We start from the raw sequence: 17,054 nt of genomic DNA, 5'->3' as shown, positions 1-17,054 counted from the left end.
CATACTTAGATGATGGAGGCAGTTTTATTCCTTTCCAGCATTCATTTATACGTCTCTCACACCATGGATTTTGGGTGGCTTGCAGTGCCAGTCTGATGAAGGACATGTTTCCTCTTTGTATTATTTTTTAGCTTTGCGATTTAACCTTTAAACACATATTTAAAGAGAAGACATCCAAGGCAATCACTTTTTTTTTCAGAGGTAGAGGTTTTATTGCGTAAAACACTGGATAAAACTGTACTGCTTCAAAGACATTTTAACTTCTAACAGCGGAAAGAAAACAATCATTGCTGGAAAAAAAAAAAAAAAAAAAAAAAAACAACTTTTAATACCTCTATACCAGAATAAAATTTCTGTCAACAGATGTATAATAATAAATAATGACCAAGAATATTTCTTAAATACAAAGTTATCTACTTGATATAAGCATTGCAACAAAATCCTCTACTCTACTGTTCTCAGATATCCTTCAAGATAGAAATGTTCTTCATGTAGGAATGTAGACAGTATGCTGACCAGTATCACAGACTACAGAAGTTACAGAGAAAAAAGTTGACATGTTTAGATTTTGAGAGGCATGATGATATTCAGAATCTGACAATGCATCACTGCGGCTGTCACTTGTTTGTATCATGAGTTACAAATATTCAGGAAAAAAAGCGTTTGCTTTTTAATGTTTGGTGGGGGAGAGGGAGGGGAGAGGGGTGGAGTAAGGTGAGTAGCACCGGACCAAATGGAGTCAACAAACACTTCACAAAGGACAGGAAATGTTTCCAGTGTCACAAACAGAATTATTGCCTGTCATATCTGAAAATGCTCAAAAGACACAGAGGAATACTGAAAGAGCTCAAAAAGTGCGAGAAATGGAATGTCATTTTTTTCTTTATTTGTTTTATTTATTTATTTTTATTTTTTTTTTTGCTTTTTTTTGCTTTTCTTTTTGAGGCTGAAGATACTGAAGGCGGCGCGCGCACACACACACACACACACACACACACAAACAAAGCAAGCGACTGACTGTCACCAAACACAGTAGTGCAGTTAAAATCCTAAAGCTTACTACGGTCATAAAGTACTTTAATAACATTGCGATCCCTCGATCGGGCTCTTAGAAACAGTTGCATTTAGTTTATCAACTCGGTTTAAGTAAGGCAGTGAGAACTATACTAGAAAAAAAAATAACAAAAAGCAGCTTGCTTTATGCCACGTGGGTCCTAATTACAAGGCAACCTCATATAAACGGTAACTTTGCACGGATGATATCCTTCTTATTTAGCTATCCATGTATTTGCTATAGCCAGCATATGCAAACTTTTCATTTCTTTCCTTATTAGCCTGAGATTTTCTTTTTTTGTTCCTTCACTCTCAGGGTAACTCTAAGCATTATATTTACACTGATTGCAGTTTAGTAAATTTCTGTAAACTGCTTTAGGCAGATCAGAACGGTTTAAGGCCCAGGGTTTTAGTGTGTGCTCCCAGCCTGCATGGGAAGATACCAACTTTTATTTTAAAGTCTGAATGTGTTTTTTAAATCCGAAGACATTAATACTTTTCTACTGTCACAATAATAAGCACCGTCATTTTTTTCCCTCCCTTTATAATTATGATTTCTTTTCCCATAACAAAAGGAAGTCCGATAATACACTGTATAATCTATTTATAAACAGCTTTTTTTTCCATGTGGATTTCACAGGAGGCAACATTTAAAAAAATGACAACCCCAAAAAAATAAAAAATAAAAAAAAAACAAAGAAAAGGAAACCAAAATGTAAATGCTGTTTTTTTCTTTCTTGTTTGCTTCTTTTGTATATCCGCGTGAAACGTTTCCTATATGAACGTGAACATAAATTTGGAAATCCAAATTGTACAAAAGCTAAAATTTGTAAAAAATATAACAAATTTATGTTTTACAAAAACAAAGAAGAATTAGCTAACACACTAGTAGTTTCGATTAGAGACATAGAGACAGGAAACATTAATCTTTATTTTTTTTTTTTCCCTTCAGATGGGCTTCTTCATAAGAGCCTAATCTTGGAAGTTTGTCCCGCTCCGTGTCTTTTTGTTTTTTTTTTTACCTCTAACAACTAACAAACAGAAAAAGCGGCATGGTTTGGGGGGAAAAAAAATTCTCCAGTTGCTCACAGAGAGTAAAACTCTTAGCTCTGAACAAAACATCCTGCTTCTTACTAGCGCCCCATCCCACCAGCCATGTCTGGCCTGTCCCAACACTATACAATGCGTATGTACAATCCTACCACATCTTTAAGAACAGCACACACTCTACTGTACTTTTTGTTTCAACACCATCGTTATATGAGAGGAAAAATTAAACCTAACAATCCTTCCATCTCAATACTGCAGATGGACCACCTAGTGAAATATATAATCTGTATACATATATATAAAGCTGCACGGATTTCCGTTACAGATTTGTGGTTTATTTTAATATCCAATTATTTTTGTCTGTGAATTAAATAAGATGGAGAATGTAGAATCGCAGTCCCCTTCAATGCAGGTCACTACTGACCCTTGCCGGCGGGCCAGCTAGGGTTTCCTCTTTAGTGCAGTTGCGACACCACCGGAATTGATTTTTTTCTGCAATGACAGCTCCAGTCTGACTGGCACCATTGCTGTCTACCAGCGCAGCTCATTACTAAGCGAGCCGAATGACAGAAGCTGGTGTCATGTTATAAAGGTGTTTTTAACACTGAAGACACAGCCTCTCGGACATCAAGACATTGTTAAATTGTTCTATAGTACAATAGCATTTTGTTTTTCATTTTCTCTTGTTTCTGGCACAAGCATTACCTTCAGGAGAAAAATTACTGTAAAGATTTGATGCCTTCTTTTTTTTTAACAATTAGACATGACCACTTCTGAGAAAATATCCTTCAGTCTGACTGTTTTCAGGGATACTTCTTGATATAGTTCATTAACCCACCCCTTTCGCTCCCACCACCCCACTCTTTGCCCCCTCCCCAGTTTGTTAAATTGGGACCCTGGGTGTACACACAACTGTCACTCGGAATACAATTCAGTGTCCCCCTGCCCCATCCACTGCTCAGAGCCTGCCACCCTTGAATGCATATGTGACAAAGTTGCAGAGTTGTGGCAAGCCCTGTACTTTGCTGCGAAATGGCGGTCACTCTTGCACACGGCTGGCTTCTGGTGTGTGCTCTCCGGAGCTCCCTGGTGTCATCGCCTTGGCATCTTCTGAATGTACGGAGGTGTCCGAATCCACCCTGGATCTCTTGAAGCGGCGGTCTGGATACTGGCTGTTGTCAAACGGCATGCGATGCACACACAAAACGTGGGTTTTCAGATTCCCCTTCTGAGAGGCACTATATGGGCAGTACCGGCACTGGAAAGGCCTGTGACCTGCAAATGACAAAACACAAACAACCAAGTGAGACTCGCTGTTCAATTACCAGACAAAAACAAGCCCACGCTGATAAAGTAGGCCCCCGACTTCAGTTTGTACCTCTTTCGTGTCCTGGCAGCCATAGCCTGACTTATAGCCAGAGTGTCTACTTTTAGAGAGGAATCCCTTGATGATTTAGAGAAATGTGCTCTTTGCAACACACAAAGAAGATAGTTATTTTTTAAAGGAAATGCATTTATTTATTAATTAGACATTTATAGCTCTGCCCATGAGAACATTACAATCGAAAAATAATATGCAAATATTTTTTTTTTAAATTAGTATTACAGGAAAATGATTTATAAAACAATTACACGGCAAAACAGTTGCACAGCAGCAATTTCAGTTGTAGTTAAATATTTAAACGCGTAAAATCTTCTTAGCATCTTCGTAGAGACGTTTTGTAAAGAGACTTTACAGTGTTTATTGTGTGTTATTTACTACATTATATTTATTTATTGTTATCATTAGCAAAAGGATGTACTCTTTTGTTAAAAGTAGTATACTGTATATAGTATATATTTTTAAAGTACAGTTTTTGGGAATGTTCATGGTAATGTGGAAGAGCAAATAAAAACTAAGTGGGCTTTAAAAATCCAAAGTGTAACTGATATCACAATTATATTAGCAAAAGCTGGCAGTCAACAAAGATGCCTACTGCAGTTAGGACGGCCACCTATTTATTATACTTCATGGCGTGCAGTCGGAATAGTAACGTGGACAGGCAGGAGCAGAGAAATCAAAGGGAAGGGGATGGCAGATGAGGTTTTCCCTTCTTAAAATGTTTCTGTTGAACAGGCTAAAGTAAAACCAGTGACATGCTCTCTTCAAACCTGGGTCCAGATAGATGATACTATCTATGACACATCTTTAAATATGTTTAATGTATGAAGGAATATTTAATATAATACATATGCCGATAAGTAAATGTATTGTGATCTTCTTCTTCTTTTGGCTACTCCCGTTAGGGGTCGCCACAGCGGATCATCTTCTTCCATATCTTTCTTTCCTCTGTATCTTGTTCTGTTACACCCATCACCTGCATGTCCTCTCTCACCACATCCATAAACCTTCTCTTAGGCCTTCTCTTTTTCTCTTGCCTGGCAGCTCTATCCTTAGCATCCTTCTCCCAATATACTCAGCATCTCTCCTCTGCACATGTCCAAACCAAAGCAATCTCATCTCTCTGACTTTGTCTCCCAACCGTCCTACCTGAGCAGACCATCTGATGTCCTCATTTCTAATCCTGTCCATCCTCGTCACACCCAATGCAAATCTTAGCATCTTCAGCTCTGCCACCTCCAGCTCTGTCTCCTGTTTGTTGGTCAGTGCCATCGTCTCCAACCCATAAAACATAGCTAGTCTCACTACCATCCCGTAGACCTTCCCTTTCACTCTGGCTGATAACCGTCTTTCACAAATCACTCCTGTCACTCTTCTCCACCCATTCCACCCTGCCTGCACTCTTTTTTTCACCTCTCTTCCACAATCCCCATTACTCTGTACTGTTGATCCCAAGTATTTAACCTCACCCACATTCACCAACTCTACTCCCTGCATCCTCACCATTCCTCTGACCTCCCCCTCACTCACACATACATATTCTGTCTTGTTCCTACTGACCTTCATTCCTCTCCTCAAGTAAATGTATTGTGATATGTGACAATAAATAAATAATTACAAAATCAGATGTGGGCAGCACGGTGGCGCAGTGGTAGCGCTGCTGCCTCACAGTTAGGAGACCCGGGTTCGCTTCCCGGGTACTCCCTGTGTGGAGTTTGCATGTTCTCCCCGTGTCAGCATGGGTTTCCTCCCACAGTCCAAAGACATGCAGGTTAGGTGCATTGGCGATCCTAAATTGTGCTTGCTGTGTGTGCCCTGCAGTGGGTTGGCACCCTGCCCGGGATTTGTTCCTGCCTTGCGTCCTGTGCTGGCTGGGATTGGTTCCAGTAGACCCCTGTGTTAGGATATAAATGGATGGATGGAAAATTAAATGTAAGCATTGTTGTGGTGTGAAATTTTGTATATAAGTTGATAAATATTTTGTATGTCTTTATTTGTAACTTAGACATTAGTGTTATATTATTGATAAGAACAGCAATGGTTTGATGGGTAAGAACCCCCTTTTTTAGGACTGAGTCTTTTGTAATTTTATGACAGGGTCAGGGGAAGTGCCAAAAACCAGTTTGGCCAGTGATTCTCTGCAGGACTCTCTCAGTCAACCCCTGCATGGAGGCCAACTACCTATCTGGCATCTTCACCTCAACAAATGGTATTGGGGGCAGGTGGGAAACCATTGTGTCACACCAGAATTCTTTTGGTCTAAAGTTGCCTGAAGCTATTAAGTACCATGACACACTATTAGCTATTGGGTTTGGACAGAGAATCTATAAATTCAGTGGCTTTACCCCTTCCTATCTCTCTTACAAACATCATCATGAACATCATTACAAACATCCTCATTGGCATGAGGAGCACAGCTTGGCAGCCATATTGAGAAAGGCATGCGGCCTGTTCTGAAGAAAGCTGAACAAAATTACATATTTTTTAAGTAACTAACAAGTCTGTGTGCCACCTGAAACTACAAATCAGCATTGATCAGGTTGTATGGTTGCCAATATTCGCTTGTACTTTACTAATTGTTATTATTTATGAATATTATCAATAATACATTATTTAAAGTGTAACTTAACTCCTGCTTGTCTTTTACTACACCTAATTGCCTGAGGTTATAAATATAGAAGGGAAGATGGGGAAAAGTTATATGGTACAATACTTTATAAACAGTGGTAACTCTGTGAGATATGAGGCATTCTGACACAGGCTACACATTGATAATACAAAAGGGGAAAGTAGACTATAACATAGATAGATAGATAGATAGATAGATAGATAGATAGATAGATAGATAGATAGATAGATAGATAGATAGATAGATACTTTATTAATCCTAAGGGGAAATTCACAAACAAGGGGAAATTACTCTTCCAAGACAAAACAAGCATAAATAATAATACTTATTTTTTAATTAAAATATTAAATTAAATATATTTATTTTGTTGCTTATTCATTATGCATTTATTTAGTAATTCTTAATTTAGTTATTTCACTGCCACCACACACACAACATGAAATGTGCCTTATACTCGTCAAAGGTCAGAGGACGGACTTTGGCAAGTTCTATTTTTTTGACTGCTGAATCTTCTATAGAGTAGATGTACTGTACATCTTTCGGCTATCAAGGGCCACATACAGCAGGCACTTCCGATTCAGACTCCTGAGAGGGTGATATTATCAGAGCTTCCTGAATTAAAAGCTGCTGAACTTGAACTTCTTCCCCAAGGCAAGGAAACCACCTGACCTGACCAAAGTTGTGAATGTGTGCATTTTGGTGGAAAATATGGACAGGTATACTATAATCCAAGAATTTTGGAATTTGTTATCCTCTCAAGAGTCCACATCTGGAGTGTCTGATATAAATGTGCCACTATGATGGCAAAAGATTTAAGTCACTCTACTTATAATTCACCAATCAAAACACAGTACATGACAGAGCCCACTCTCTCATCTTTGACCGGTAAAGGTAACCATTTTTATTTTAGGGTGCATTTGATGTTACATGTGGTGTCATTGAAATAAATAAATAAAGAAATAATTAAATAAATGTGTAATAAATACATACATACATCGGAGAATGGCCCAGTGACGTGTACTGTATGTGACAGTGCATTTGTTTTTTTGGGTGGCACTCTCCATGGCCGCTAACAGCGGGGGAGGTTTTGTGATCTGCTTGCTCTGTTATGATGTTAAACAAGAAATATTGGGTGCTGTCGGAGGGCTCAAACCTGCATGTACTGCGTGGTGTGTTTGTGTGTGTGTGTGTCTGTGTGTGACTGTCTCTTCAGTCCCCATGCTTGCTACATTATAACAGGGCTAATGGAAGTCAGACAGTTGTGTAGTTGGAGTGTTTGCATTTCAGGGTCTTTGCTGAATTCAAAAACATCCAGCCCTAAATTTTGTCGCCCAGCTGAGCGCCTAGTTAGGATAAATGATAGAGCCGGTCCTGCTTGAGATGGATCCCCTGCTCAGAGTTGATTCCTTTCTGAATACCAAATGCAGCTGGGGTCAGGTAAAGGTATTTGATTCGATAAAACTTTGGATCGTTTTATTTCCTTTTTCACTAACATTATATGAATTCCCTATATCAATTCCCAATTCAAAACTCACTTTCATGTTACCAGATCATTAGAGTGCAAAGCCAAAACCAAGGTTAGAAAACACCCTCTCACATAGTCTTTCCCACATTAATGTCGGCCCATTTTAAAGACTCCAGTTAACTTAACATGTATGTCTTTGGGTCATCATTGGAGTACCTAGAGGAAGCCCACAGAGATCATGGGAGAATTTGTAACCTTTCTAGACCACAGGCTGAACCTGGGCCACTGGAGCTGCTGCCTGCCACCATTATGATAATTAATTTGTATCTAACTAAAAGCATATTTGATAATAACATATTTTCATAACGATTTATTACAATTACTGATTAATGTCTCTGTTGCTGCTTTTTTTATTGCTGCATTTAATATGCTGTATGTCAAAAAATGTCCAAGATTCAAACTAAGATACAGTACAAAAATGAGCCTAAGACATGTTTTAGGTTGTAAATCATTTAGTGAATTGAAAATTAAGATAAGTCAACCAAACCCACACAATAAGACAGTTTCTTCATGGGTGGCTTAATTTCCTGCACTTATTTCTAAGAAGTTAAACCTTTACCCCATTTTGTACTTAAGAGAATGAGCATATTCCAACAAACCAGCTTTACTGCCAAGTGGACGGTGAAAATGAGATAAATTCATTTGTATTGTCACTATACAAAGAATATGAGGTATAAAATAAATACATTTGTGAATCTTCGCAAATAAAATATAATTATTAGGGTCAGAGTGACAGGAAAAAACACTTATAACAGATACAGGGGAAGAAGTAATTTATTCATATGAACACACTGTACAATAGTCAAACATTTTTTAATTATCAGCCATGTCTTTCCTGTGGGAAAAAATAAATAAATAAAAAAAGAAATGTGATGTTCAGGAACAAGCTATAGTGATAGTAGATTTTTAACATCTGTAATGTTAAAATATTAAATAGTTACAAGTTTACAAAAGCCAGTGATATTTGGTACAAAATGTGGCTGTGCATCCAATCCATCAGTTTCATGGCTTCAAAGAAGCAAATCCAAATATGGCAGCCCTGGGCATTGGAAGACCATAAGATAAGAAGAAATGCAGAACAAACAGACATGCCTTATTGCATACCAGCTGTGTTACCCGGGGAATTTTCTAGGACAATGGCCCTCGATTATAGTGCAGTTAACTGGATGCATCTGTAACTGAGTACTTTTCTGTGTATATTTGTTATTTTTTTTACCAGGGTCTAATATTATTAATACACTGTAGCTCCTTAGTCTTGAACGTGCTACATACATACAATTGTAAAACATTTGTGTTGCAGATCAGTTCTCGCTCTTCTTAGCTACTGACCTTGGCTTTTCTCGACGGTCATTGGAAAACACAGCTTTACAGGAAACTGTATTATTTGAAACTCAAACAGCTAATTAGTAGAAATAATGTAAATTTGGGATATAAATATAATTTCACCCTGTAGCACATGCTGTAAAATAGTAGCTTCAATCAAAATCGAATGTAATGTTTTAATCTTGCACAGTCACAAAATTTTGGGGGATCGTAGATCAGAAGCAATATGCTGTACGCTGAATTGTGGTGTACTTTAACTTATTACAAGCTGCACATTTACATGGGATGTGCAATGAATTGAATGTTTTAATCAGTGTACAGAAAGGAAAAGAAATAATATGGTAAACTATGTAGAAATTTAGCAGAGCTCGAAGTGGAACAGTTTTGACTGCATCTTGCAAGTGCTCGTCTTTCATTATTACTTTTACACAACATATTATTTGAGATTGTTGGAGTGCCTCGCTATACTAACATTCGATCTTGTGAATGCAGGTAAGTCAATAGCAGCCCACTGACAAGCACTGCAGTGTCCACCCTCTGTATGCTCTGACCATGAAAGACTCCTTAACTGAGCCGAGCAAGTGTTAAACTTCCCAAGGCATGCCTGGTGACTTCCGCAGGTTCATACCACCTGTAGACTCGTCTGAACATTAGAACAATTGTGGTGAGAACTGGTCATTCAGGTCAACAACCCTGTCATTGTCTTCACCTGGACTGTCTAAAATAATATCAAGATCTGAGGATCCTACTCCCCACCCCACTACTTGCTAATTTATTCTATTTGTTAGTGGTTCTTTGTTTGAAGAAAAACCTTCTAATATTTGTGTGAAATCTGCCCTTAGTTGGTATTGTTGTAGAATTCATTTTACAGTAACAGTTGGGATCCATTGTACTAATCACTTGAATAATTTTAAACACTCGATCATGTCACCTCCTGGTCTCTGTTTGCATAAACTGAAAAGGTCCACCTCTTTCAATTATTCCTTATGGCTCATACCTCTCAGTTCCTGGATCAGCCTAGTTGCTCTCCTCTGGAGTTTCTGGAGACCATAAACTGTACCCCATACTTTAGGTGAGGCCCCACTAGAACATTATTTAGTTTAAGCATAACCTCCCTTAACTTGTTCTCAGCAGAATATGATATATAACCTAACATCCTAACCTCTTGTTTGCCTATCCACATACTCAAAAAAGAGAGCAGAATGTGACCATTAATTTACAGGCAGGAAGACACAGAAAGTTGCCTAGCAAAGATGAGTGATATTGGAAGGTGGTATTAGAAAGAAGACACACATTTTCTTTGTCCATCAACACTACTCCTTAGATTAGTAAAAAAATGATATGCTAAATATGAAACCCATACAGAAAATGAGAGAAAAAGTCCAAATGGTAAAACACAGAAGTCTAAATATAGAGCAATAATGAAAGGGCCTTTGGGTAGATAGTCCAAATTAATTTATGTATGGATATGTAAAAAAATTAACATTTTACACTTCTACTGGACTTTCCTTGAAGTCATATCTTAAACATGAAAGAAATTTAACTAAATAAAGAAGCTCATATTCTCACAGCTGGTGACGCGTAGACTGTGGTGCCTCAGAGCTCCAGGAGACTGGGTTCAAATCCTGGTCACTGTCTGCTTGCATTTGCATAATCTCCTAGTGGATTTTTCTTTTACCTCCAACTGAAAAATGTGCCTGTTATGTAAATGAGACCCTTAAATTGGCCCGGTATAAGTGAGTATGAGTGTGAGTGTGCAAGAGCATGTATGGCAGTAGACTGACATGTCACAGAATAGATAGATGGACAGAGTGTAGCAAGGTTCCATTAAACTAAACTCTGCTATTGTATCACTACTGCTACAGAACATATAACTGCACAGCCAAGTGCACAACCTCCTCAGTGCCATCTTCTCAGTACTACATACAATAGACGGGCTCTCTTTTCTCTGTAATTACCTTTCGTTTTGCAGATATGCATTTTCATGCCATTTGTGGCAAGTGCATGAAGTTGGCTACTTCTTGTGAGAAAATTGGATGATATTTTAAGAATTGCACTGTACTGTTAGACGATGCTCATTGTCGCTCCACCGTGTGCATTGAGCGTTTATTTCAACAGAGGTCAACTCTTCACACTTTGATCCTTGAGATTAAAAAAAAACACTCAGTATGGGTTCTGAAGTTGTGAGAAATCATAACATCTTATCCTTAAAGATAAATAAGTTTCCTATTTGTCTTAACAGTCTTTTTTTCATGTAACATTTGGTGATGGGGTATGTGAGCAACATGTTCTGTTTTTATCACAGGGAAGAGATGTACCATATAAGGAATATCATTAAAAGTGAAAGGAGACATACAATAGCTGGAATCCTACAAGGGCTTTAAACAAGTAAACACAAAGCCTCACTACAAGAATTGTAATAACATAGAAATTTGCCTACAGATCCATTGTTGAACCTGATTTTTCCATTGTATGATCATGGAGAGTTTGCTCTTATCTATGCAGAATACAATGTAAGGCATAAACCAGTCATGGATGGGATGCCAGTCCCACAAACCGCATAACGTCTGTTCATCCAAACTTTCATGTCTTTGGAGCGTAATGGAAAACTGGAGCACCGAGAGGAGGTTTACGCAGACACGGAAGAACATATAAATAATGTGATATTAATGAGGGCAAGAATGAAACTCCTGGACACGAACCGCGAAGATGACAGTGCTAATCATTGTGCCATAGTACTGTCCATTCTGAGGTTTAGGTTACAGTATACTGATTTTGTTTTGCTGCTTTTTGTTTTTGTTCTGCCATGGCTAACTGAAGCAAAATTGGAAATAATTACAACAGAAATCAAGAGATCAGTGGAAAAAAAAATGAAAATGGCCAGAAAAATATGTAAACCAAACACCAAAATATATAAGCGATGCTGGAAATGACTTAAGCTTGATACCTTAACACAGTGGTTCTCAAACTGTGGGGGCCCCGCAGGGGGGCGCAAAGATGTGAAAACAAGAATCAAAAATATGAAAAATACATCAACAACAAATGAGCTTAAACTGCATTCTGATAATAGCAAAATAAATATAGAGTTAGAAAAAAGATGATAGAAGTTAAGTAGGTATAATAAAATATGCATCTATAATATATCATTAATTAAAAAAGAACAAACTGGTATTAGTGGGCTCCTTTGAAAAAAACGTTAGGGGGCGCAATTAAAACTGTTATGAAAACTCGGGTCGCAAATACTTAAAGGTTGAGAAACGCTACCTTAACACACAAAGGATTTAAAGATCCAGAAACTTAGATACTGATGATATGTTGCCACCATCTTATATAGAATCAGGTTTATAATATCATATATTGCATCTTCTGGTTGCAGTGTTGTAGCCATTACCAACAACAACAAAGAGACTTGAAAATATCAACACTGCAGTGCCCATGAGTAAAATCAAGATTCAAATTGACTGTGTAAAAATGTTAATAAAATAATGATAACATGTAACTATAACCTAAAAATGTAAAGAAATCGAAAAATGTGCAAAATAAAAACCTTCATGTTCCAGAAATACGATATTTTGAATGATTTCCATTTTCATAATGTAACAATTTCTTTCATTACAGTGTTTAATTTTCTTAATTACCGAATAAGGAAATTACAAAATATCTAAAGCTGTGTAAAAGGTGTTATTGTACATTCTATACTATTGACCGCTACACAGGGAAGTGTTCTGATAAGAATTAATTACAAGTATATAGCAAAAGGAAAAACAAATAAGCTATGCCCCAAAGATGCTTCCTTTGCAGATTTAAGCCTCTGAACCCCATGGTTGCCTTCCGCATTTACCCATAATGTGCCCTTACTAAACACTCTTTCACACACATAGTTCCTTTGTTAAACTGATTTGCTGATCCCCTTAAAAATGCTTCCATATCAGGGACCTATCTCCATTTGAAAGAGGGGCAACAGACTAGAGGTACACCTAGAATCTTCCCTGTATCCTATGCTTTTATTAGCCAGAACAGCATAGCTACTCCCTCATTATAAGCTCCTCAAAGGCAAGTCATCTACAGCTGCACATGCAGTGGGAATATTTCAGAAGGTAGTTGTAATAAAGTTTTATTCTTCATGAGAATACTTACACTAAATGGTTTAGAGTGACAAAAATCTCTGCTGCAATACATCTGGCCTTTGTTCAGATCCTGAGCTGGGCAGAGCCTACGTGGAGTTTGCTTTCTCTCCTCATGTCAACATCGAGTTTCCCTGGGTTTCCAGATCTCGTCACAGATCTCAAATTAGCTGAGTGCACTGTGAGATGGAACAATGCCTCAGCACGTTTGGTTCAAGTCATTCACAATATGTGCTTAGAAACACTCAAGGCAAACCAAAATACTGTGCATGGGTTCAAAGAAGAAATGACCAGCATTCTAGAGTACATGCTTAACATAAGCCTTTTCCTTGGTGGTTCTCTTTTAGCTAGGAAAACCATCTTCTAATATTTATAGAAATGATTTTTCTAGTCTTTATATGCTTCTATAAACCACTATCCAGGTTGATACTAAATTCTCAGAGGACAGCAGGGTATCTGCTTTCATTTCATGACAAGGCAGTTTGGCAGACTCCAGACTCTCATTACCTTTTGTGTCCTGGCCTCTGCTTTTAGTACCCTTCTTCATTACTGTCTGTCCTCAGATGTGTGTACTGTATCATTGTTCAGCTAAACAATATTTGGGGGATTTCTTTTGGGAATGTCTTTGGAGATTTTATAGTCTTTGATGAGGTTACCAGTAAAGGTGTCCCTGCTCAAGAAAGATAAGCCTGAAATGCCCTATTGCCCTGTCACATTACACAACTTTTTGAATGACAGACATCAAGGATACAATCTCAGCGAGTCTGAGGAAGTTTCAGCATGCTCCCGAGTCTTTGTCACGAAGTCTGACATACCAGCGACTCCAACCAGTCTGCGACTCTGCCCGACAAAATCAAATGGGACAGGCTCTGTGTGTGTGAGAATTGAAAACCAATAGGTTCTGAGCCATAATAACAATGCACATAAGGCAGCTACAAGGAATAAAGAAAGTGGGTGTTTTGGACAGAAGAGAGGTTTATCTGTCTGGTGTCTCATGTTTTACCAACCATAATGGAATGGAAAAAAGAAAAGAAAAAAGGGCAGACATATCTGCTGAACTTGCTGTACCTAGAAAGCATTCGTACAATAGCAGTACTGCACTGTCAAGCAAAACATTATTGGTTGTCAGAATAAGAGACGGGCTCATGGTATTTTGTTAATGAGAAACTGTGTTGGAAAGTCATTGCAGATATATCTACTTTGTCAACTCCTGGTAAGATGGTAAGATGAAAGACGCCTCACGCCTGGACAAACTTGTTAAGAAGGCAGGCTCCATTGTAGGAGTAAAGTTGGACAGTTTAACATCTGTGGGAGAGCGATGGGCATTAAGCAAACTCCTGTCAATCATGAAGAATCCACTGCATCCACTGAACAGTGTCATCTCCAGGCAGAGGAGTAGCTTCAGTGACAGACTTTTGTCACTGTCCTGCTCCATTGACAGACTAAAGAGATCGTTCCTCCCCCACACTATGCGACTCTTCAATTCCACCCGAGGGAGTAAATGCTAACATTAATTTTATTTTAATTTTTTTCATTTTTTCATTTTTATTACTATTTAATTTAATATTGTTTCTTTGTATCAGTATACTGCTGCTGGATTATGTGAATTTCCCCTTGGGATTAATAAAGTATCTATCTAATCTAATCTAATCTAATCTAATCTAAGGAGATCAGCAACTGTAGTTTCCATTGTTTGATATCCCCTCCGACTAGAAGTCATCAAACGTGACACTGGCTTTAGCCTGCCCAGGTAGGACAGTCCGCTCTCTCCATGGGTGTGCCCCATTGTTCTTTGGACAGCCACAAACACAGTTGTGTCTTCTATTGTAACTTAATAACCAGACCTCGAGATGGTGCTTGGAGTTTATTTTCAGACAAGCAATGCACAGTCTTATCAAAACTTTCTTTACATTACTCTGTTTTCAATACATTCTTTACTCCTGATATAGCCTATCCTTTATTAAACAGTATAGTATAATCTCAGTTCTCCATGACCTGATTAATCACGCACAACAATGAGGCACATTAAATCAAGGTGGGAGGTGGGGGATAGAGTGGATTACCAACTCAATGCAGGATAAAACAGACATTAAAAAGTAGGTCTGGGAATTTGTAAAGTTTGAAGTAATCAGGGCAGAGACGTTCAGTCCTAGGCCTTTTTATATTGTCTGAATTTAGAAGCAAACAGTTTGTGCTGAACACAGATGAGCCAGACACAAGGCTTGTTTGTCAATTTTAATCAGAAATGATCCGTGATCTGGCTGCTGATCAGTGAGTGAAAAGATTTTAAAACATAACAAATTGAGCACTATGGCAAAAATCCCCAAGTCTTTCATAAATCCATTACCCCTAACATAGACCAAGGGTTAAAAGCAGGAGACACCACAGTCATGGGGAATAGCTGCAGAAAAAACTGCAGAAAATGGTGCCATTTGCACCTTTGGTCTTTCCTAACACAGTCTGCCTACAGTTTTGTTATTAGTCATATTGTGTATGAACATTTTGCAAGTTTTCACGTCATTTAATTTGTTTTTTTCAGTGTGTGACCAATGTTTTCTCCTACATCTAAAAGGCGAGTATATTAGGCTGGTCTCTAAATTGGCCTAATAACAGTGGGTGAGTGCATGAAGAGGGACTACCCAAGATTCATAATTAGTTACTGCCTTGTAAATAGTGTTGCCAGGACAGGTGCCACCTGCATAAGAGCCTAGAAATGAATTAAACAAACTCAGCGAATGGATGAATGAATTGCCAACAGACCTGATTAAGAGATACATCTGTCCATCCACGTTTCTAGTCCACCCTTTCTTACCTCACCAGCATTGGGTAAAAGGTAAGAACTAGCAATGGTTGAGATTATTTGGAACACAAATGCACAATTACATTAGTAAAGCATAACTGATTTTCCTTTGCTTAGACTGTGTTCCATGCACAGATCATACTTATGGGATCCACTGGGCTTGAACTGGTGTTGGTACTCTGTGTGGACTGGGAAGAGCCGCCACTTTTGCTTTGGAATATGGGGAAAAATCAGACAATCAAAAAAAAACAAAAAAAACAAAAATAAGCCAACCATGCACTGGGAGAACATTCACGCTCCATAGAGACAGTACATTACACAGTACACATGTACAGTATACATTAGATCATAGTTTAATGTATAACATGAGTAAATGAATTCAGCTATACCTATCTATTAATGCTTGGTGAAAATTTGCATTACTTTTAGTATGACAGTTGTGGACCACCAGGGGGCTTACCACTCTCCAAACCCTAGACACAGACAGGCTGAGACACAATAGCATACGTTTAATTTAAGTGGGGAAGTCATAAGCACTAACTAATATAATACACTCTTTCTTTCTTTCTTTCTTTCTTTCTTTCTTTCTTTCTTTCTTTCTTTCTTTCTTTCTTTCTTTCTTTCTGTCTCCACTCCATCTCCTGACTCAGGCTCATCGCTGTGAGGCTGGCAAGTCTTTTTATAGTGTCCAACCCAGAAGTGCTTCTTCTGTCCACGTAGTCAGAAAGCAGTTCCGGGTTAGGCGGAAACCCCGTGCCACATAGCTCCTCCAATCTTACAGCAACCCCTGGTGGCATCCACTGTATCCAACAGCTTGATATAAAGAGGTCCAAGAGTCCCAGTCCCGTTTGGAATTCTGGGGCACCACTGCCATCCAGGGGAGCTGCCGTCTAGCATTCCGGGAGAAGCTCTCCTTTAAAGAGGCTGCCTTCCCCCACCCTTCCACTTTTTGGGATTTTCAAATCCCAGCTGAGAGGCTCACTACTTCAGTTTAGCATATCCTGACTAGAGCTGCAGATTAACTGTACAGGCTGCAGCTCTGTTTTTGGTCATTAGCACTAAAACATAAGTAACATGATAGTTATAATTTCATACTAACCCTCACCTATTCTGTTTCTTTTCTCGGTACTCTAATGTACTGTAACACTTGGTGCCACGACCCTACTGCT

The 17,054-nt window shown here is 38.4% G+C and overlaps 1 protein-coding gene across 4 annotated transcripts in view; it reads right to left on the bottom strand.

Moving 5' to 3' along the window:
• Positions 1 to 328: 328 nt before the first annotated feature.
• The window catches only part of znf536 (zinc finger protein 536), a 470,433-nt gene continuing 453,707 nt past the window's right edge, over positions 329 to 17,054 (bottom strand). For all 4 annotated transcript variants that reach the window (XM_039763161.1, XM_039763164.1, XM_039763162.1 and 1 more), the window contains one exon: positions 329 to 3,378. In XM_039763161.1, coding sequence (XP_039619095.1) covers positions 3,143 to 3,378 — 236 coding nt within the window. In that variant the 3' untranslated portion in view covers positions 329 to 3,142. The remainder of the gene's footprint in view (positions 3,379 to 17,054) is intronic.

The sequence above is a fragment of the Polypterus senegalus genome, chromosome 9 (genome assembly GCF_016835505.1).
Source record: "Polypterus senegalus isolate Bchr_013 chromosome 9, ASM1683550v1, whole genome shotgun sequence".
NCBI classification, from domain to species: domain Eukaryota; kingdom Metazoa; phylum Chordata; class Cladistia; order Polypteriformes; family Polypteridae; genus Polypterus; species Polypterus senegalus.
This window is presented reverse-complemented; position numbering and strand designations above follow the sequence as displayed.